Source organism: Pyxicephalus adspersus, chromosome 8 (genome assembly GCF_032062135.1).
Source record: "Pyxicephalus adspersus chromosome 8, UCB_Pads_2.0, whole genome shotgun sequence".
In the NCBI taxonomy this organism is placed as follows: Eukaryota; Metazoa; Chordata; class Amphibia; order Anura; family Pyxicephalidae; genus Pyxicephalus; species Pyxicephalus adspersus.
Genome location: NC_092865.1, coordinates 10,628,247 through 10,651,600, shown reverse-complemented (window position 1 = coordinate 10,651,600; position 23,354 = coordinate 10,628,247). Strand labels below are relative to the sequence as shown.

Here is a 23,354-nt window from a genome sequence, read left to right as displayed (position 1 = left end):
TGAATGGGTCATGCCAGGGCAATGGAAACCAAATATTAAACTGATTACTGTGACATCTTCACCTCTTTTGTGTTCTATTTCCTCATTTAGTTTCTTAAAGTACTTATATGAAATATAGATGCCAATCTTGTTTGTAGAGGATTATATTCATTACCAGTGAATAGTCTTTGGGGAGTGGACTATAGTGTAATGTCTGTAGATTCTCAATGAGAGGATTTGCAGCCGTGGTGACACTTTGTTCCATTTGGAATACAGAGACATTGAGACTCATCATTGGATTATTAGACTCAGCCCGTACACAAGGAAGATTATGGGTATAATGAGGATCCAAGCTCGCTAGGGACAACAAAAGATGATCCAATGCTAATGGTCAAAGTTAAATACAATCTCAAACAAAAGTGATATGTACATTTTTGGAGGAAAAAATTAATATATTGTTGGAGTAGTCTGCATGGCTAAGGCTATGATCAGACTGGCCATGAGGTTACATTGCAGTCACTGATTCATTATGCCAGGGAACCGTTTCCTCTGGGGAGATTCTACATGGAGCTTCTCCCTGCAGCCCCTTAAAGAGTGAATGGGGGCAGTAGTGAGCTCCACCAGTACCACCCACTGCCGCCAGCTGTCAAATGTGCAGATGCCGGTTCTTTAAGAGCCAACGCAGCTGTGCCAGTGACCAATCATTGGGCAAGTTGTCAGCTGCCAGAAGCTGCACAGGATCACTCAATCCTAATGCAGATCTAAATCTTCCTATAGTCACATGATGAAACCTCCCTCTACCCCTCCAATAAATTGCATATTGTACGGTGGCTTAGAGGTAGCACTCTTGTCTGTGCTATATCCCAGGTTCGAATCTTGTCTAGAACACTATCTACATGGAGTTTACAGGCTCACCCTGTGTTTGCATAGGTTTCCTCCCACATTCCTAAAAAATGCAGTCAGAATAATTGACCCCCCCCCAAAAAAAAAAAAAAAATTGACCTTGGACTAATAAAGACATATACCTATAGTAGGGACATTAGATTGTGAGCCACTTTGAGGGAGAGCTAGTGACAAGACTATGGACTTTGTACAGCACTGCAGAATATGTTGGCGCTGTATAAATACTGTGTAATAATAATAATTTCTTTGCCTGGTTCACAAAACAAGCAACCATTTTTTGTTACCCCCTGATATCACCAAAACTAATTCTTACAGGGGCATCAGATTGTATTGAAAGGCACACCTCCAGAACTACAGCTCCTGAGATCCCTTTGGGATAAGCTTACGGGCAGGATTTCAATCAATGTACTTATGAGGATTGACACAAAGAAGGAGGAGCATAGGGGAAGTGCTGTAATTCAGCTGACAACACTGGTTGGAATCAAAAAGCAACATGGGCACCGTGTTGTCAGACCAAATCTGTGAGATCTCTAACCGGCTCCATCTTCCTTCCTGGATTTGGGATTTAGGCTATAGCAGTATGAATGAACTCTTTTTTCATGTGCAGCTTACATTGTATAGATGTGAATAGGCAAGTAAGAATCATAATAGCAGAAGGCTGTGCCCATTGTTCCCGCCTGTACAGTCTGATCCCTGCAGGGGAGGAGACTGAGAAAATGTTTCTTTCTGCATGCAGCAGACTGGTGTCATCTTTTCAGCCTAGGCAATTTCACTGGACTAGAGCTCACCTTATTGAGCAGCATAATTATGTAATATTGCATAGTATTAATATTATAGTACATAAGGGAAGTGATTCACTAACAAATAGAGAGTATTCACTTAGCACAGTGAATAATGTGAAGCAATTTTAAATACCCAACATGTGCAAGGAACATAAAAAAAGGTGATTGAGGTAGGCAGTTTCATTTTCTAAATGAACATTTGCTACATGAACATCCTTTTTAGTAAATAACCCCCATAGACATTTCTATTGTCTGAAGACTCACAAGCACTTCTGACAAATGCCCACCTGGCCAGATGGGAAACCTAGGCTTAGACGGAACCTCATGCTGTAACTATCTGCTAGAAATTGTGGATTTGCTTGTTTTTCAGCGTTCATCTCAGAGCTGGTAAAACTCATATGTTACCCGAGTCCAGTGACACCTCATTACTCCCTGTGTTGTGTAAATAAATGACTCGGGTGTCACTTACCTATGCAACAGGTTACAGCGCACAAACAGTCGGATGATATGATCGGAGATAGAGGGAGGCTGCTGGCATCAATGTGGGGAGAGGTGTCACAGGGACCTTTAAAGGGCCGCAACACCTACAAAGAGAAAAACCAGGGCAGTTTGATAAAAGATTGTCTTGGCCAGTCAATCAGATTCTTCTACTTCTAGGAGGTAGAAAGGAAATGTCTTTTTAGCTGGTTCCCCAGCAAGGACATGAATTATAGGTACCTGGGGGAAAAAGCTTTCCGGTTTGCCCAGTCGTTAAAATGCGACATTGTACATACTTTAGGCCTGAAATGTAAATCAGCCGTTAAGTTGATTTCAGGCCACAATTTAACCTAATTTGATTTGAAAAACAAAGCATTGCTTATTAGTGGTGGGTATGTCCCCATAAATACTTCTGCTTGCTAATTTATTTGTAGTCAATTATCTTTGCTACTATTGGTGCTCAGTGGTAAATGCCACCTACAGTATATTACTGGTTAGTGTTCATTTTCTTTCACTGATGGCCATTTCCCTACATTGAGGGTCTTTATTGATGGTCAGAGCTCCTCAGTGGGGATCAGTGACTCTCATTGACAATCAGTGCTCCAAATTGGTATTCAGAGCTCCTCACGGGTGGTTATTACTCCTCAAGGGTGATCATTGTCTCTCATTGGCTATTAGTAACCCTCATTGGTCATTGAGAGCTCCTGAGTAGTGGTCAGTGTCCCCATTGGTGGTTAGCGCTCCTCAGTTCCTCAGTGCTTACCAGTGGTGGTCATTGCTTCTCTGCCATGATAAGAGCTCATCAGAAATGCTCAGGGCCTCTAATTGGTAGTCAATATTTCTGACTGGTCAGTGACCATCACTGGTGCCCAGTGCTCCTCAGTGATGGTCATTGGCCCGCATTGGTGGTCAGTGCTGTTCAGTGATGGTCAGCTCAACTCATTGGTCAGCTCAGTGCTTTTTAGTGATGTTCAGTGTGGTTGGTATTGGTTGGCAAGTGGGACTGGTGTTTACATATCTGATAAATGCTGCAAATGCCCCATGCAGCTTCATAGTGGTCAGTAGCTCTAAGGGTTGGTTAGTGCTCCTTAGCGGTGGGCAGTGCACACCAATGGTGGTCATTGCTTCTCAGTAGTGATAAGTACTCAGTGATGGTCAGAGCCACTCATTAGCAGTCAGTGCTCCTCAGTGAAGGCCAGTACTTCTTATTGGTTCTCAGTGCTCTTTAGTGGTGGTCATTTTTTTTAATTGGCATTGGGTTCTCCTCATTGGTAGTCGGTGCTCTTCACTGGTGGTAATGGGGAATTTTCCCCCATTTAGTTAATGGTTGGTAAGTAGAATTGGTGTTTACTTAACTGGTAAGTGCTACAAATCCCCTGTGCAGCTTCCTTACAGATACTAATCTTCTGGAGAGTGATAATGGGTGACTTTCACTGCTTACATAGAACAGACCAAATTACGCTCCCACTTTCCCGCTTTCACTAACTATTGCAAAAATATAAATATTGAAATCTGATTGGTTGCTAGGCAACAAAGATGCAAAAGAAATAAAAAGTAACAATAGCTGACATTTGGCTGAATGCCTGTGTTGTTTTGTTCCATTATTATGAAAGTTTTGCAGCCCAGAACATGACCACCTCGAAGGCTAAGCTCATCTAACAAGGGGGCCATCTCCCAGGGACAATCAATCGCCCTATTTAAATGGAAAGGTGATGCCGGCCCTGCCAGGACTTTAATTATACACTCTTCACAAACTGCTACTGGACACTTTCCAGCAGCCTCATTAAGCCTGTAGCGATCTGAGCTATTGTTTTGGAAAGTGGAAATCTAAAATGGGAATCTAAAAAACAAAACCTAGTAGGTGATTTTTTTCTGTCTGTAAACCATGGGCCAATTTTCTCTTGACCTCTTGTCCAGGAGATAGAACAGGAAGTTAGAGGAATTATCTGAAAGGTGAGGGCAATTTCACCATTAGTCATTATTCCTTGGAATGGATGAACCCTCTTGGAAAATAAATCGCTGCCTCTTATTTTTGTCATTATCCCTATTTTGCCATTGTTTTCATGTTGTAAGCGAGAAATTCCTGCCATATTGCCCTGTTCAGCTCCTGTGTCCTTCTGTGGTCTGGCCGTGTAGGTTCCGACCCATGACAACAGTGAAAGATGTGAGCAGTTTGTCCAGCAAAGGGAAAGGCAGGGTGCTTTTCCAGCATTGGAAAGCCCATGGCATCAAAGGTTGACCCACCAATAGTCCTGCCTTTTCCCTGTTCAGTGATGGCGGCTCCCTAGTGGAGACCCTCTGTATAATCAATTTAAACACATCTCCAAAAAAAAAGCATGTCTTCTGCAATCCTACCCGGTTGATCATGCAGCAGTAAGAAATGGGCCACAATTAATCACACCAGTGATAAAGGCTTTAAAAAGAAGATCCTACATGTGTCCCTGTGATATTGGGCCACCAGTGCAAAGAATGCAAAAATAACCCAAGTGGTGACACAGGATGAAAAAAACATAACCGAGGGTTCAACCGTTAATATTCAACTTTTTAACCTCTAAGGAACCCTCAAAATAAACTTTAGGTCTCAGGGAACCCCTATTAAAACCATTTTGGAGGCCAATTGGACAAAAGCCTCCTAAACTGGTGACCAGTGGAAAGAATGCTTCCTATACAATGGCTAGAATACCACCTTTGCGGACACTCATCTGGCTCTACAAAGTGCTGTTGGTCCCAGAACTGTGCAGGCATCATTAAATTGGAGGCCAATCAGACACAGTTTGAGGAACCCTTAGCAACTTCTGAAGGAACCTGGGGTTTCACAGAATCCTGGTTGAGAATCTGTGCTCTAACCTTTCATTGATGTTGATATGGTTCACCTCAAGGCACATTTTAAAGTAAATCTCTATTTCAAATTTCTTTTTAATAGTAGGGAAAGGGCAAAATTAGCTATGAAAATGGTGTCAAATGTTTCATCCTAATCTGAGCCAAAAAGCCTGATAATAGTAATCAATGTTCCAGCATAGTCAACCATTACCACAATATTTCTGAACTCCTGGACATTGGGGGTAATAATGGGAAGAGTTATAATGCAGGGGGCATTTTCTGCTTTCTATAGCCCTGATTCATCAAGGTACAAGGCATCTAAGGTATGGTAAACAGCATAAATATTTAGGTAAAAAAAGTAATAGGTTAATTTATTCCGGGGACTTCAAAAGACCCCTACTCCCCTATTCTGTGCTTCACATGGGCAGTGAGGGAGGTAGTGATGTTCTTAGTTCACCCTTTCCACTTGTAACCATGAGACAAATGGGGATGAATGGTGCAGTTCATTACACCCCCCCCCCCCCTCACTGGCTGCACAACCAATAACTTGAATACTTCAATCAATGTGGAACAAGCATGGCAGTTGGAAGGGCCAGGTAGTCAACAGGCTGCCAACCACCTGGAGGCATGCAGGAACCACTGTTCCCACAGCCCATAAGAGCAAGCCCTTTACCTTTCCTTACCTTACTATATGGTTTCATGATTGTTGGTCTAGTGGCGACTGCTGGGCGGCATTATGCAGACCATCTCGTAGAGCAGCATTAGGGAACCAGCAGTCATAACCAAACCCAGCGGGGAGGAAGTCTTGTAATAGTTGAAAAAGGTATTCTTTACCCTGTGGCATCCACCTGATAAAACATTCATATAATTCTTCATTAGCTGGGGAGGTGGCTACATTTTTTTATTATTGTATATTCATATTAAAATGAAAGACAGCACTTTTTATAAATGCATTTTTTTTATTTATTGGTGAATATTTCCATCCCAAAAAAGGGAAAATGAGGAGAGAAGAGGAGCAGAGAGTCTTAGATATGACGAAGGGAGAGTCCCTTTTTATGTGGGTAAGTTGGGAGGTACAGTTTATGTTGCCACACTTCGGTAACAATATTTGCTGAACAAATTCGTATTTATAGCCGAGACTCCATAGAAACTTTGGAGAATCCCTTTTAGCAGGAAGTTAGTTGTGTGTTACAAAATCCCTCCTCAAAGCTATCAGTTTCTGATAATCTGCTCAGAACCTTTTCAAGGGTATCTGAATATTTTATTTATACTTTCACTGAGTAAATCAAGCTGATATCCGGGTCTATAGGTGCTGCCGTGTAAACACATGGGCCAGTTCCTGGTAGCAGCAAACAGGTGCCAAGATAACATTGGATTGTTGCTATGAAGCCATTGTCATCCTACACAGTGCAGAGTAAACGTTGCATCATTACAAGGAAATGGCTACATTATTCGCTTCCATGAGTCTTTTACTGGGTATCATAGCCCTTTAGAGCAGCCTTTGTCTGCCTTTTTATCCTAGAAATAATTTTCAGCTCTCAGGGAACTCATGCTTCAACTAATTTAGTAGCAGTTCATGGAGTAAAACAACATTTTACCCTGAAAAAACCCCAGATATAATTTTCAGGATTTCATGAACCCCTGCTAAAATGAATTTATTGGTGCAAGTGGAGAAAAAAATAAACCCCTTAGGAACCCTAAAAATAATTTTCAGGTCTAGATGAACCCTCGAAATAACTTTTGGTTCTCAGTGAATCCCTTTAAGACCAATTTTTTGGGGGGTCAGTGGGGAAAAAGCTTCTTAAATTGGTGTCCAGGGGAAAGAATGCCCCCCTTACCATGGTGGCTAGAATACCACCTTTATAGACACCTAAACATCATTAGACCCATAAAGTTGGGTCTACCAAGTGGTGTTGGTGCCAGAACTTTGCCAGCAACGTCAAATTGAAGGTCAATCAGCCGCGAGAACTCCTCGTTATCTCTGGAGGAAACTGTGGGTTCCACTGAACCCGGGTTGAGAATGGTTGTTTTAGACTGTCCCTTATAACATATCATAGTTGGGGACAATTAAAATGAGATTCTGGTGAGCTAGGGTAAAAAATTCATACCACAAATTAATACCACAAACTGGTATGCTGTTGTTGAATGATTAATAAAACAAAGCCATAATTGGGTTTATCCAATCAGTTTTGTATATCAATTCTTCATGGTCCATGTAACGGGGAGAATGGTAGAGGTATGCCCTTGGCATAAATACTTTATAGTAAAATATGCCCCTTTTTCTCATTGGAAAAAGTTGTCAGATTATAATAACCGTGACCAACTTTATAACACTATCAGAATCTATATTTCTCAATAAGAATGATCCGGGTTTATGATATAGACTAAGTACCCCTTCTTTCTCTTTTAGAAGTGTCACAGCTGAGATTCTAAGTTCTTCTCTCAAAGCTGGTTGGCCGAAAAGTATTTTGTCCTATTTCAGGTCTGTCCTGTAGGCGTAATTCCCTAAAATAACTTCTAATGTGTCAATACCCAAGATGAAATGTGGCAGATACATCCCACCCCCACATTTGCCTCCATTCACCGGCTCCTCCGCAATACGTCACTCCTACAAAGAATTTTCATTTTAATTGGAGGAACGATGACAGTTTGACGCACGATTGTGATGTGTGTCTCTCTGCAGACAATTCTTGTGTTCGCTGAATGTAAAACAGAGAGAGAGAAACAAATAGATCAAACATGCTTCCCACATAATCTGCTTCTGTCTAATGCAGATCAGAACTGGTTCTTCTTTTCTAAAAGATGTAAAAACATATATGTGACCCCTACGCCTGCAATACAGAACAGAAGACTGTGATAGCTTTGGAAGCATCTGTGACTAATTGGGTATTTTTAAACCCAATCAATTAAATCTAATTTTACTTTGGTAATGCCATTTTGAATGGTACTTGGAGGTCATTCCTGTGGCACTGACAACACCAGGTTCTGTCTTTAAATTATGCCTACGTTGTCACTGTCACAGGGATATCCATTAATGACTAGAAGTGACAACAGTTGCACCATCCATGGTACTCAACTGTCATCCCGCTCCAGCGCTGTTCTCCAGTGGCCCACATGAATTGTGTCCTCCTGGTTTTCTGTTTCTTCTGCTGGCTCTGTGCGGGTGTGCACTTGCTATGTGGTCAACCATAGCACTGCTCTGACTGCTGGATGTGGTGGAGGGGCACCTGGGTAGGAGAATCACCTTTTTCTGGCTCCACTTTGTCAAAACAAAGCTCACCCTGTACCTGACCACTTATCTATGATAATGTATATTATTGTTGCATGCATTTTTGTAGAATTCCATTGCTAATCACCTCCTCCCCGACCCTTCTGGCTCACTTTCTCTCTTTACCTCTGCTTGTCTGCACCACTCACTTGCCTCTGGCCCCATCAGCATGCATTTCTATGGAATTCCATTGCTAATCACCTCCTCCCCGATCCTTCTGGCTCACTTTCTCTCTTTACCTCTGCTTGTCTTCACCACTCATTTGCCTCTAGCCCCATCAGCATGCATTTCTATAAAATTCCATAGTTAATCACCTCCTCCCTGACCCTTCTGGCTCACTTTCCTTGACCTCCGCTTGGCTTGCACTCATCTCTTGCCTCTGGCGCCTGGGATACCACATCAGCTGTATATGACCACCTTGCCCCGCTCAGAGTTCTGCTTTTGCTCCAAGTCCTCTGTCAGTCCTACCTATTCCCTTGCACACTCAAGTCCTGGGGGCAACTGAGTGCTGGGCCTGTGATACCTGGCTCCTGAGGCCAAATGGGGGCTTACTATAAGAAAAGGGATTGGCATCTTACCTACAGTGACATCGGACCAGGCTGTGACAACATGTACACAGAAAATGGCTTGTGGTCTTGCAGTAATACCCATCTCATATATCAATGTCTTTGTTTCGCAGGTGGATAAATCTCCCCTGAATATATTTCATTGAGTATCTCATATTACCATACATTCTTTCCTCCTTATTTTCATATTTGGTCTTTGTATTGTGTGTTGTATCATATTGTGTCTGTGTCCAAGCAACAAGATAAACTAATCAGTAAAATACTTATTCTGTCTAATAGAAAAGCTCAGCTACGGGGCTTTATAGCAACCTGAGAATATCGGCCACCTGTAAGTCAACCCAGGTACAGAAGCCAAAAAATGGGAATCCTAAACATAGCTCATGAGCTTGACTGGGGTTTCCCTTAATGAGAACCTGTTAAGAATGTAACATAACACAACTAAGAAATACTCACTTAGCCTTGTACCCCATTCGTCCAAGGCGCAGGTCCTCAACTCCAGTCCTCGAGGGCCAGAATCCTTTTTTTTATTTTATTTATTTAATCTATTTATTTATATTTGTGCCCTAGCATTCACATAATGTAGCTATTAAACATATGATAAACCTTTCTGCACTGTTCTAGCACCCAAAGATTCTAAGTATGTAATACCCTGTTTCCCCGATGATAAGACACTGTCTTATTTTTTGAAGGCCAAAATATGCTCTAGGGCTTATTTTCAGGGGGATGCCTTATTTACCCATGAAGAAGACTACAGTACACAGTTATTGTTCATGTGCCATTCATGTCCACTTCTGATCAATCTGTGCCAATCATTGTCCCCTTCTGATCAATCATGTGCCATTCCTGTCCCCTTCTGATCAATCATGTGCCATTCATGTCCAGTTCTGATCACTCTGTGCCAATCATTGTCCCCTTCTGATCAATCATGTGCCATTCCTGTCCCCTTCTGATCAATCATGTGCCATTCATGTCCAGTTCTGATCACTCTGTGCCAATCATTGTCCCCTTCTGATCAATCATGTGCCAATCATTGTCCCCTTCTACTGTAATCAATAATATACTGTACCATTTAATGTCCCATTCTAAAGCTTACCGTATATAGAGTGGTATTGCTCACAGCAAAAAAAAACCTGTCTGAACTCCTGAACAAACTCCTGCAGTCTCCGTTAGGGAGGGATGAGGGAAGCTGCCTGTGTTTGCGTGGGCGGAGTCACGTGTGTTTGCATGGGCGGAGTCACTTCAGTCCTGTCACTTCCTCTTCATGAAGAGGACGCACGGAGGAACCACACGGAGGAACCACACACGGAGTCACCCACCGCACCACGCGATTCTGGTAAGTAATCGGTGGGTGGCTTATTTGCAGGGGGGGGGCTTATTTTTCATTTTTACCTAAAAAGGGGGGACTGTCTTATTTGATGGCCCTGCCTTATTATCGGGGAAACACGGTACAAGTGGTATATTGGATTGGATCTTTATGTTACATGGAGGTGGGACAGAAGGGGCTGAACAATATTCTGCATTATGTTTTTATAGTGTAATATTTATCTTACAGACCACTGTCAGCCTACAACAGCCTCACCGACAAACACCTAACCGGCTACTTCAACAATACCCGAATCAGGAGACATCTTCAGAGGGCTGGTTTGGTAGGTATTTATCAACATTTAATTCAAAGAAAGTATAAAAAGGGGAGCGAGAAGGCTTATTGCTGATGGCAATAGGTTTTCTGTGAATTTTAGTGTTTAACTAAACATAAATGACAGAAAAAGTTCTTTTAGAACCTTTTCTAAACATGTGATTTCCAAATTCTCGTGAAATACATCGTCTGCATATATAGATTACATGAGCATAGAGAATAAGCAATACATAAAATAAATATAGTGTTATACTCAAAGAGTCACATTATCTCAATTTCCTGGCGTGTTTCGCTCAAAAGTGGCTTCTTCAGGTGAAAGAGAGACTTGAGCAGATATAAACTAAAAAAGCTTTTTCATACATAATATATTAATAATTATTATATATAATAATCCAAGGATTGACATACATAACAAGTAGTGTTGAGTGAACCCGAACTGTAAAGTTCGGGTCCGTACCAAACTTCACGATTTTGGGTACCCAAACCCGAACTTTAAGCCGAAGTTCGGCCGAACCCGGCAAACCCGAACTTCCAGGTGTTCGCTTATCCCTACCCACTAACCATTAATATTAGTGTTGAGGGAACCTGAACTGTAAAGTTTGGGTCCGTACCGAACTTTACGATTTTGGGTATGCGGACCCGAACCCCAACTTTGAGCCAAAGTTCGGCCGAACCCGGCGAACCCGAACTTCCAGGTGTTCGCTCATCCCTAATAACAAGCATTAAATATCCCCATAGTGAGCAAAACTCTTCTTCATTGCAACATTTAATCCAGGTATTCTCACCTGTAGCAGATTCCTCTTGCTTCTTCCTGAGTTATCTCTGGAACCGTAATGTGACTGTCCATGTAACTGACCAAGTTCATGTAACTGATACATTGCATACACCTACGCAGATAAAACTCAGCATAAAACATCCAGAAAGAAAAGGTTATATAAGTTGGACATTTGCTTCTAAAGCCTGGTGGTCAGTGAGACCACTCATCATAATATGGGGCCAACAGGAAAGCTGGAGGATGAGGCCAAGCTTGATATTGCAAATCACAGCATTTTCTTTGGAAATTTGATATTGACATGGGTACTTTATAAGCTTGGTACCAGGTGTGTTTCTTCAGTTATCTTCTTTTGTGCCTGTTGGAGACTTAAGATAAGATGTGGGGGGATCCAATGGTCCCTACCACCTTCTAACATTTTCTATGAATGGGAGCTGGTGCCATTTATATCATTTTAATACCATTTAAAATGTTGAACTCCAAGCTTCTGTGGGTATTGGCATAATAGAATATTCTGTGTCTTAGGGCTCCCATGGTGCCCAGCCACACAACAATAGATATTTGCAGGCACTTGAAAGTGCATGCTATCCCAGGCATTTTTCCCAGGATCAACAGTTTTGTATAGAGTAGGAAATAATCACCTTGCATTGTGTTGAACTTCTCTTCACCTCCAGTCTCAAAGACACAGCAAGAGAGGAAAAATCTCCAAAATAAGGGAAATTGTCCCAGTGACAATGGTCCCCAAAAGTAATAGGGTGAATCTCCCCAGCTGGACCATAGACATCAAAAAATTCTTGATAGGTGTTCTAACCTTTATTTATATCCATAGCTAGGAAACAAGTTAATATGTGCTTTGTCGTTAGAAAATGATAGTAATGTTTTGTTTTGACCTAAAGGCTTCTATAATAATTTTGCATTATGTTTTAGATCACAAAAAGTGGCAGGATCCTGACTGAGAAGGAATACAGGATTAATGCCATGAGACGGGACCATCAGAAGTATATCCGGGAATGTCTGGCCCAGGCCATATTTCACAAAGTCCTCGATATGGAGGTGGGTGAGGCTCTGACCTATAATATATCCTCTAATAAAACACAATATACTCATCCTTTAAAGTCACAGAACTTTGCACAGCCGTGATCACTACTATGCCCCCACAATCCTTTTCTTTTTTTAATTGGAGTAGGGCTGCAATTTTTGCTGGTGATCAAAATTGTAAAAAATGATATTCCTTGTAAATGGACCTAATGTGTCTTTTTAGTGTTGAATAGAGTAAGATATATAGATAAGTTATAAGGTCAGAATAGCAATATTATTGCTGGTGCAAACTTGTCAAGGGAGTAGAGAAAGAGCCTTAGTGGCTGTATCAGCAAGGTGTTCCACCATTACTGCTCCTTTGCTGGTCCATATAGCAACGTTTTCTCTATTACTGCCTAATTGTTGACCAAATTAAAGAGGTATTGCTCTAACACAACTTCTTTGATGGGCCCTATAGAGATGTATTGCTCCATTTCTGCCCTATGCCTGGCCAAAGCTATTTCTTCATTACTGCTCCATTGATGGCCAAACAAGAGGTGTTGCTCCATCACCGCTCCTTTGTTGGCTCATATGGCAAGGTATTGATCCAATGGCCGATGGCTAAATCAAATATGAATTGTTCCATCACTACACTTACACTGACCTACCTAGCAGATTATTGCACCCTTACTGCTCTTTATATTGCTGAATTTGTAAGTTGTTGTTCACTACTCATCACTGCTCAGTTGTTGGTCCATATGGTGATTTATTGCTCCATAGGTAGCCAAGTAAAAGACTTTCTGGCCCAAATAGTGGGTTCTTGCCGGGTTCTAACCCTTGCTTTTCTCTTTTGGCTCCATCACTGCTCCCTTGCTGCTCCTTCTGTGGCCAAATTAGCAAGCTGTTGCTCATTGCCCCCCCTTGATGGCCCATATGGGAAGTATTGCTCCGATATTTATTGCTAGGCAAAAACCAAGTATTTCTCAATCTCTGCTTCCTCACTGGTCCAAATACCAAGGGATCCCTCCATTATTTCTCAAAAGCTGGCCAAGTTATAGAGGTAATGCCCTTCCTGCTCCCTGATGGCCAAATTAATGATGGGACATTCCCGTACTGCTCACTTGCTGGCCAAGCTAACAGTGCCCCCAAATTAAGGATGCCCCTAGATCCCTCCTTCCTCCATGGCTATATTAGTGAGATCACGCAGGGTCACTTAGTGAGCTAGGCCTTGCATCATTTCAGCCATAAAGAACAATTCTAGGAGTAGTTATGGGTTCTTTTTAGCATGTTATTAGTGGCGTGTTGCTAGTGTGAGCTCCGAAGGAACTGACTAGGTAAGGAAACTTTACATCAGAGAAAAATGAAGGCTGCTATTGCCAACCTCCTACTTCAAGACTAGCCTGGCTGTCATGCTGATCCATATGCTTTAATCCATTGAGTCAAAGAAGAACAAGAATGGAGATTTTCCTGATCAGCACACTTGCTTTGATTCATAAGTACTGAAACCATTGGCTCAACTTATTAACCAGACAGCTTGCATTTCACAATGATACCAGACTCTCATGATAGTTTCTCTTCAATGGGTAAAGAAGAGTCTAGCACGTAGTTAACTTCATATCAGCTTAGTGCCCTCTTTGTGCTCCTTTTTCCCCAGAGAACGATGTATTTTAAGAGTTTGTATCTCAGGAGGCCTACTGGTTGTCATTTCAACCTTGTGTCAGCTTAGAAACCACAAATCCTGAGCCATGGCACGGAGCTGTCATTTTTCAGCCTTGGGGTGGAAGAGTTTGGAGGTTGTGATGTGAGAAGGGACAGCACTGTAACATTATTCCTGTATTAGAGGCAGCAAAGAATCACCGGACACTGGAATGAGCTTGTCATTGTCCTCATCTTCTTTCTTCTCAAGGGTTCCCATTGTCCTGGCAGCCATGCATTGTTGGGAAATTAATAATAAATCAGCACAAAGCAGCCTACTGTTTGTCTTGTATCTTTCCACGTCGTCTCACTTAGATTAAAGGGTGTTTCTGTATCAACCTGAGTTTTTTTATTTGCCTCTAGAAAAATTTTAAATATACTTTTGCAACCAAATTTGCATTTTTCATGCTATTCATTCCAATTCTTTTGTATGTGTTCATTCTACCTGCCAGTGGTTTGATTTATGGCTGATCCCAAGCAAAGTTAAAATAACGTCCAGGACAGTAATCAATCAAAATCCTGATATAGAATGAGCTTGCATGTTTAAGGACTTTTCACATGGGCCCATTTCTACTAAACACTGATAAAGTCATCAGCTCTAAATTAAATCAAAAGTGGACAGAACAGCAGACTGATCATAGGAACTAATTTTGGGGCTTTGTATTGGGTGGGGACAAATTGGACATTTTATTAAATATTGAAAGTAGTTAAGGGGTCTTGTGTACAGAAATAATCAAGCAAATCTGATCACGGGCTCCTCACTATCTGTTGGTTCACCCCACCCAATAAACACAAAGGCGAAATGTCATATGTGTGTGATGAATTGTGGATCTTCCAACCAAGAAAAATGGATCAGATTAGTTGGTTGAGCGCAAAACTGGTGCCGATCTATTTGTTTGTCATAGGCCCTATCATTATTACACAGAATTTATATAGCACCATCATATTATGCAGCACTGTACAAAGTCCATAGTCATGTCACTAGCTGACCCTCAAAGGACCTCACAGTCTAATGTCCCTACCATGGTCATATGTCATTAATGTAGTCTAAGGTCAACTTTTTTGGGGGGAAGCTGATTACCCTCACTGCGTGTTTTTTGGGATGGGGGAGGAAACCCATGCACACATCCTGCATGGGAGATCCTGCAAACTCCATGCAGATAGTGTCCTGGCTGAGATTCCAACCTAGGACCTAGCGCTGCAAAGGCCGGAGTGCTAACCTCTGAGCCACCTTGCTGCCCGATGTCTTTTATTACTGCCAGGCACGAGAGGTGGAACCATCCAGGAGAGGTCAGAGGCTGCCTTTATTTTAGAGTGTTCTTCTATGTAAGAAACAACACTCTATGAGCATTTATTAGTCCAATATACAGTAGAGATCTGACTGAGAGGGCTGGAGAGGAAACACTTTCATCAGTGAAGCTGGGATATCTAGCAAACCTGGAGTGGATTTTGTAAAAGTCATTTGCTATTTGTTAGCAAATGTTTTTAATCCTGGACCAGATCCATTCCAGGTTTGCTGGATCACTCAGCTTCACTGTGAAAGTGTATCCTCTCCAGTCTTGGAGAGCTTTAATAAATCAGGCCCAGGGAGAGTACCAGCCACTGTGTAATACTCCATTGCTCATGTGCTAACAAGGAGCATGCTGATAGATGGCTTTATGGCTCCATGTGGATCAATTTCAGGACATAATAAGGTCTGCAGTATGAATTCATTTTACAACAGGAAAATAATGATTTTTTTTCCTTTGGCAGAGACGCCATCAAATAGACATCAAAAGAAAACTGGAAACATTCGCAAGAAAGGAGCGGGTGCAAGGAAAGAAGGTAAATCTGCAGCCTATTTGAGGTTCATAGAGCTCACTGCTTGCAACAGACCTAAACTTGTTACCCAAAGCAAACAATGCACAGGGGAAGGATGAAAAGACGGATAAGATAAGTCTTCCATGAGAAGGGTCGGGATGTAGTTAATATAACTTATTTGTACAGCACCAACATGTTACATAGAACTCTATTGAGTTGAATAGAAAAGGGCAGGGGATTTTTGTGAGAATAAGGTCATTCCAAAAATCTATTGAAGATAGTATTTCCACCAAAATTGTTGTAGGGGAACAAGAGGTTTGGAGTGTTTTGTGAGAATATGTCCCAAGTGAAAAGGGCACAAGTAGTTTTACTGTAAATCAAAACTATAGTACAGTTGGGAAAAGCTTTTTAAAAGTCACCTGTTAAATTTACAAGTAAGCCGCAGAGCCGTTGAGTATAGTATTATTGCTGACCGGCGGGAAGAATGTCACCCTTACAGATAGCCATAAAGATCATTGGTGTCACCTAATCTGACCTGAGAGATGCAAATTGCTCATTGCTCAATGAGTCCTAGCACCCTCTCAGCGGTCGCCAATCGGTGGTCTGCAGAGAAAATGCTGGTGGTCCATGGCTCTGGCCGGTGTGCCCCCCCCTGCGGGGTCAGAAAAAGGGCCCTGCTGGGGGGCGCACCAGCCAGAGCTGCGGACCATGTTCCCTGTACGGATCACGGGTTGTTTCACTGGACACAGACCTTTGATGGGAGAGTGGGCGGGTTCTGCCACCCCTTTGAATGTCACAGGGCTCCCCGAGCATGTGCAGTCCGGAGCCGGTAAATTTAGTGGTCCGTGGGTCCGAAAAGGTTAGACCACTGCTCCAGAGGAACCCTGGGTGAGAAACACTGGTCCTAATAACGCTGGACATCCTCCAGCCAGGAAACGAGGGGACTCCTGGGGGACTCCATCTGATTTACTGCAGCTTCTAATGCACACAGTGTTTAATAAAAATTGTTGCTTGCAAGAATCGATTTAAATAGAAAATAATATTAAGTGAAAAACACACTGTGAAAGTCTGGCACTATATAGACATTAAATAAAAAAAATTAAATAAATAAACTATCTTTTTGGATATTAATTGCAGTTTTATGTGACTTACCCGACATTCCTTAACTGGTTTTAAACTTATACAAGGACAAACTTAACACCAGGGGGCGATGTTTACTTGCATGTGCTTCTATGATGTTCTGTGTTACCTTCTCTTTCCTAAAATTGAGTTGCATACCTCCCAAGGGAAGAGGGACACTTTGTAGATAAATGCCACACCCCTGCCACTCCAACACTTTGTAAACCAAAAAAAAAGCAAAAAACAAATGGTTAAACCGATAACAAATTGAATAATTTAATGGCTGGACAAATAAATAATGCAGAATAACACTTTAATAGTTAAATAATACATTATAAATAGAGGAGAGTATATCCATCCCAAAATAGGGACAACTACAGAAGGAAAGAGGGTGGAAGGACATAAATATGAATGGGGGGGGGGGGGTAATCTTTTCAAATTGGGACATTTGGGTGGTATCGCATTACTCTGCACAGAAGAAATTGATCCTTTTTTTCATCACATATAAGAAAGAAAATACAAATTTATTTTGCAGGTGGATCATTCCAGCAGAGGAAAAGAAGAAACGTTTCCTGCTTTTTCTCCTCGACCCCCTTTGGGACCTAAAAGTGGGGTGAACCGGCACCCCCGAAACCATGAACATTCCGACTCATCAGAATCAGTGAGTGATTAAACAACATTCACAGAGTTATAGCAAACAGGTGACAATGTAGAAAATGTGCTGACCAGCATCAACCAATCAAAATAGTTTATTAAACTATTTACACCCCTGGAACCAATATGATTGGCTGAGCCCCACATAACATGCTTGGTGTGCTGCTGAGTCAGAGGTAGAGCTCTCAATCCAGCTATGATTAGAAAGAAGAAAAGTTGGTTGGGATGGAGTTGTAGGCGGGTGGTGGCCCTGAATTGTGACCCAAATTTTCAGTAACCACCCAAACACAGCTGGGTGGTTAATGAAAAGTGCCGGGTGGTGAGCCCAGCTAAAAGGGACTGGGGAGAACACTAATCTGCTATCTAAATAAAACATTTCACCTAAAATTTGACTTGAACCACTTAAAATAAATGAATAAAAATACACCCCTTTGTAAACTAATCTTCTGGACCCATTTAAAAAAAATCTCTTATACTTACCTTACCTCCATGTCTAATGGCTTGTTACATTCTGGATACCTTATCCTCCACTATTGTGGGATGGGCATGTTTAATACTGTGAAAAAAAGCCCTGATGTGATGTCATCATTACTGTTCTGTAGTATTGTACTATGAACCCCAACCATCATAATGACCTCCAGGGGGCATGTCCATGACAGCCTTGGCCCACGGGAAGTGGGTAAGATGACCCTGGCTGTCATTCAACCCTAAAGAGGACCGGCTGGCAGTAGAGCTTCTGCAGGGGACAACCTTAAAGAAGGGTAGGTATTGCATGAAAGACACATTTTTAGAACTTCTGCTCACTTTTAGAATTTTTAATTTCTATTAATTTTCTGTTAAGTTTTCTAAAAAGTTTTATTTGACCTAATTTTATTTTTTGTAAGTCTAGTTCTTTTAAGGAATGCAAAACAGAAATCCTTTGTACAGCTTGTAAATAAAATGTTTCTAGAGTCAGCATGAACCAGTTTTATTTATTTGTCAAATACCAAACACATTAACATTTTTACAAACAAGAAAGTTTGTGTACCAAGTCACCTCCCTAACAACTCATCCTTATAGTATATTAGTTCCTTGGTCCTCACCACACAAACCACACATACAACATGACTTGAATAAATATTTAACTCCAATGCATTCAGGATAAAGGAGAAAGGAATGTTTGAACAATACCTAGGTTGGTGGCAGGGAAATTTCCCGCACTCTTAACCCCCTTGTCTGTGTGCAGTGAACCGCACTCAATGCAGTTCCTGTGTATAATGTTTAATGAAATGCTGCTTTTAACATTTAGCTGGATGATACACAAGAGGATCTGTGTTGTGAATTGCAGCCAAGATTCACCATATACCTGTTGATGTTTTTGAGATTAGCATGTTAAATAAGATTACTATTTTTGGCGAGCCAGTTCTCCCAATTCTCGCACAACATTTACAGTAATACAAGACTACAAGAAGTACTTATTTAGTCACATACACCCAACTTTTGCAAAAGGAGGGGCAATTTGTAGCCTAAATATATACCCAGCACATAGCACTGACACATGGGGCTCTAAATAATCCCTCTTTAGCTCGCTCATTAAAGTTTGTTGTAACAGCTGTGCATTTTGACAATTGACCACTAGGTGGCAGAACTAGTCATTGTTTTAATAGGAGACCTGTAGAAAACTTCAACCATAGAATTCATTAGCAGAGAATTTCAGAGAATTTGGCTGGGGGAATAATTTATAAATAGAGCCCAAGGAGATGATATTATGATATTCCTGGTACCATTTACCTGAAAATATCTTAAAGGGACCCCAACACTATAATGTCTGCTGAGGGTACAACAAGGTACTGTTTTGCAGCATGGTGGCTCAGTGGCTAACACCCTAGCTGTTGCAAAGGTCCCAGGTTTGAATCACAGCTAGTGCACTATCTGCATGGAGTTTGTATGTGCTTCCAGTGTTTAGGTGGGTTTTAGGCACTCCAATTTATCCTTGTATCTCAAAAACATGCAGGTAGATGAATTGGGTTCCGCACAAAAAATATCCTTATCCTATGTTAATGACATATGACTATATTAGGGACATTAGATTGTGAGCTCCTTTGAGGGTGACATCATTTTGGGCTGTTCTAAGGTTCTGCATATGTTGGCGCTATATGTAAATACAGGAAAACAAAAATATCTTTTAAAATGTACCAGCCAGTGCTGACATTCTTCTGCAAATACTACCACTGTAATTTTCTGGTTTCAGATGTAAATCAATATGCAGACCAGCATAGTCAGAATATAGACATAGTCTTTTTTAGCATTCTTGTATTAGTGTACTATACAAGTACTAATTGTCAAGTAAATTAGGAGAACTGAAATAAGTAACAAACTGAAGCTGGAGAGTCAATATAACAGCCAGGTAACTGGTATTTTCATATACCTAATTTAGCCATTTAACGATTGCCTCACCACATATTGTGTGCAACTTCCCCCATCTCCTAGATTGTAAGCACTTCGGGGCAGGGTCTTTTCTTCCTCCTGTGTCACTGTCTGTATCTGTCTGTCATTTGCAACCTCTATTTAATGTACAGCGCTACATAATATGTTGGCGCCATATAAATTTTGTTATTATTAATAATAAAAATAATAATAATATTAATAATTGCATGCTTTTCCAAGGATAGTTTCTTTACATTATCTGTAATGCATTTATCGCCCCCTAGTGCCACAATATAACACTGCAACACAGTGTTACAAGGGAAATGTCAAGATTGTATTAACTGAAAATGTTTGAAGATAGGGATCAGGAGCATATTAATAATGGTTTTATCATTAAACTTTTCATTGAACTTCTTTTTTATGTTCCCACAATTTATCAAGGAGTAAAAAAGTAACTGCAATATTCATATAATTTAATAAGCTTTAATTTAGATGTTTTTTTTTCCCTGTGATCATAAAATAAACATCAGTGTTCATCAGTGGAAAAACTTAAACCTTTAGGTGAGTATTATGGACTGCTTAGAAGTTCAGTGTGAGTCCCTATACAACTGATTCTAAATATGTGGGAAAAGCCACCAACACGGCTTTCATGGAAGATTTGAGAGATCAGTAGAAAAGGATCACCAACCAACCTTTCAGGACTGTGTCAATCATTTTGCAGGGCACATGGAGAATGTTTTTTAATGAGAGATGTGCTGATGAATATTTTTATAGACTTAAAGCCAACTCCCATTATGGCTGCAATTTACGATTATTTTTAATGTATGTGTATTGCTCCTAGATTGTAAGCTCTTTGGGGAAGGGTCCTCTCCTACTGTGTCTGTCGGTCATTTGTGACCCCTTTTTAATGTACAGCGCTGCATGATATGTCGGTGCTATATAAATCCTGTTTATTATTATTAATAATAATAATAATAATAATAATTGCTGCACTCATTGCTGTTTAGTGGCTCATTTATTTGAGTGGGCCAACCATTGCTTCACATCACACAGAAATGAGTAGCTTATAAAAGCATGACATGTATAATGGATGGCAGCCTTACATTGTTCCATATTGCACTGCTATACATTAGTTAGTTGTATTTGGGGTGCCAACAAGAACACATGCCACCAATGCATGCCTTGTGCATTACCTTGGCACACTAGTGGCAATGAGCCCTTAGGGGACCAACAGTGGGCGCCCTCACTCCAGACTATACAAATTTGTATGGTGCACAACTGATATTACACCACCAATACCCAACCTGTGGTCTGAGAGCTCTTAGCTGCTTGTTGTGCAGCCCTTGGACATTACCAGTCAATAGGAGTAGTGGGAGCATTGATTTGTAAATGGACCGTCATCTCAAAAAGTTTCTTGTAGAACTTTTTTGGTCTCTGTCCCCACTCTCAAGCACACCTGTAGCCTGTTCACCACATCTGACCATTTCCTGTAATATGACTTCTGCAGCTGAACCGTAAGTGTGCCCCCACCTGGTGATGTGAGGGGCTGCAGATAAGCTCCCCTATAATATTAATATTGTAATTATTAAACAGGTTTTATATAGCGCTAACATATTACGCAGCGCTGTACATTAAATAGGGGTTGCAAATGACAGACAAATACAGACAGTGATACAGGAGGAGGAGAGGACCCTGCCCCGAAGAGCTTACAATCTAGGAGGTCGGGGAAGATATGTGTGTTGGCCACCATGGCACCTATTAATTTTATATTAACTGTGTGTAGTTTATATATGGGGCTAGTAACAAAATCCTCACCCTCATCACCCATCCAATCACTAATAACTAATATTGTATGGGGGGTGCAGTGTTAGGAATGCTGGCTCCATTCATAAAACAGATAACTCCCTTTCCCACCATATCCCATCTTTGCTTTACTGGACTTGAAAAAGCACTTTACTTTGCTATGAGCACCTCTGAGGCTACCGGTGGCCTGGCTGTCCTTGGCTTTCACCCTTTCTGAGTGGCTGACCTGGAACCAGCAGGCAAATTAGAAAGTCAGAGCACAAGCAGGACTTTAGTACATCAGCATGACAGCCAAGCAACTGGCACTTCGATGGAAAATCCCAATAAATTACCCCAATATTCTCTCCGGATTTTTTTCCAGTGTCAGTAAAAAAAAGGCTTCAGAATCAGCATAAAATGGTCTAGAGCAGCAGAGTTGAATGTTTTCAACTTGAAAAATGTATCACATTGTAAAATGTAATTTACCATAAATGATTGCAAAAAGTTTTCTTTCCTTACCCCTAAAGGTCACTTCGCCTCGGCCAAACACTGCACCGGGTAAGATGCAGCGTCCAGTACGGTTGCAGCCGCTTCCAGCATATGCCTTGTCTGGAAATGGACCAAAGATGTCTGCAGGATCCCGTCAGAAGCACATTTCTGATGATGATGATCATCGATATCACAGCGGGGTGAGACATTGATAAATATAAGTATGTTTATATCTGCAGATTTTATTAACACAATCCCTGATGATCCTGCAATAAAGTTTCTTGTTCAGACACTTCCCTTTTTTTTCTTCTATCATTTGTGCTTCTGCAATGTCACAAGGTTTCCAATTTTTGTTTTTTAATTATTATTTTAGTATTACATGGGTATGGTGCACTGTTGTCACCATCAGGAAACTGAGAAATTCCATGCAACCATAGCCAGGGTTCAGGTAAACTAGAAGTGGCCGCATGCACAAAATCAGAAATGCTGAGAGGCATCCGGGGAAGAATTTTATGATCACATTATATGTAAAAATATTTAAAATGATGCTGAAGCCAGAAGATCAGTCAATAAGAAGCATTACAGTAAAGGCTTTGGTGGTAGGTTTACAACAGATTGATGGAAAAGGAAAAAAACTAAATGTTACTTCTTTTCCAAATGGTAATTTTTCAATGTAAGTAAATAAATAAAAGCAGAGATTTCATTGGCTGATTTGGACAATGCCTCCAAATTTTTTTTCTTACGTCTATAACACTGATGATCATTGACAAACACCTAATCAGCCTGCTGTTTCTCTATCTTTCAGACCGAAAAGGATATTTTGAAGATAATGAACGGCACAGATCATTCCGTAGGGATCTCACCTTATCGCCTCCCCATCATTAATAACTTTGTGATGCCCGTTCCACCGCCACCCCAGAAACAGCCTAAGCAGACAATGAGCACCATGACCAGAGGGAGGCGATACCGACCCACCACTGCGCCAAATGGGGTTGAGGTGGAAGCAAAGGTAGATATTATCCACGCTGTGAAGTTGTTGTGTCTGTAGCTTTTCTGTCAATGAGATTGGAAATAAATAATCAGGGATAAGATATAGCATGATATGGAGCTGATCTCTTAACATGTATCTATGACCAAAGCATTCTCTCCTCCCCATCCCCTCCTCTCCCCTCTCCTCTCCCTTCCCCTC

The 23,354-nt window shown here is 41.2% G+C and overlaps 1 protein-coding gene across 1 annotated transcript in view; it reads left to right on the top strand.

Moving 5' to 3' along the window:
* Positions 1–23,354, top strand: part of ERICH3 (glutamate rich 3) — a 55,602-nt gene that overhangs the window by 6,418 nt on the left and 25,830 nt on the right. The window contains exons 2-7 of the mRNA XM_072420731.1: positions 10,348–10,441; positions 12,131–12,256; positions 15,668–15,739; positions 17,370–17,495; positions 22,204–22,365; positions 22,971–23,174. Coding sequence (XP_072276832.1) covers positions 10,348–10,441; positions 12,131–12,256; positions 15,668–15,739; positions 17,370–17,495; positions 22,204–22,365; positions 22,971–23,174 — 784 coding nt within the window. The remainder of the gene's footprint in view (positions 1–10,347; positions 10,442–12,130; positions 12,257–15,667; positions 15,740–17,369; positions 17,496–22,203; positions 22,366–22,970; positions 23,175–23,354) is intronic.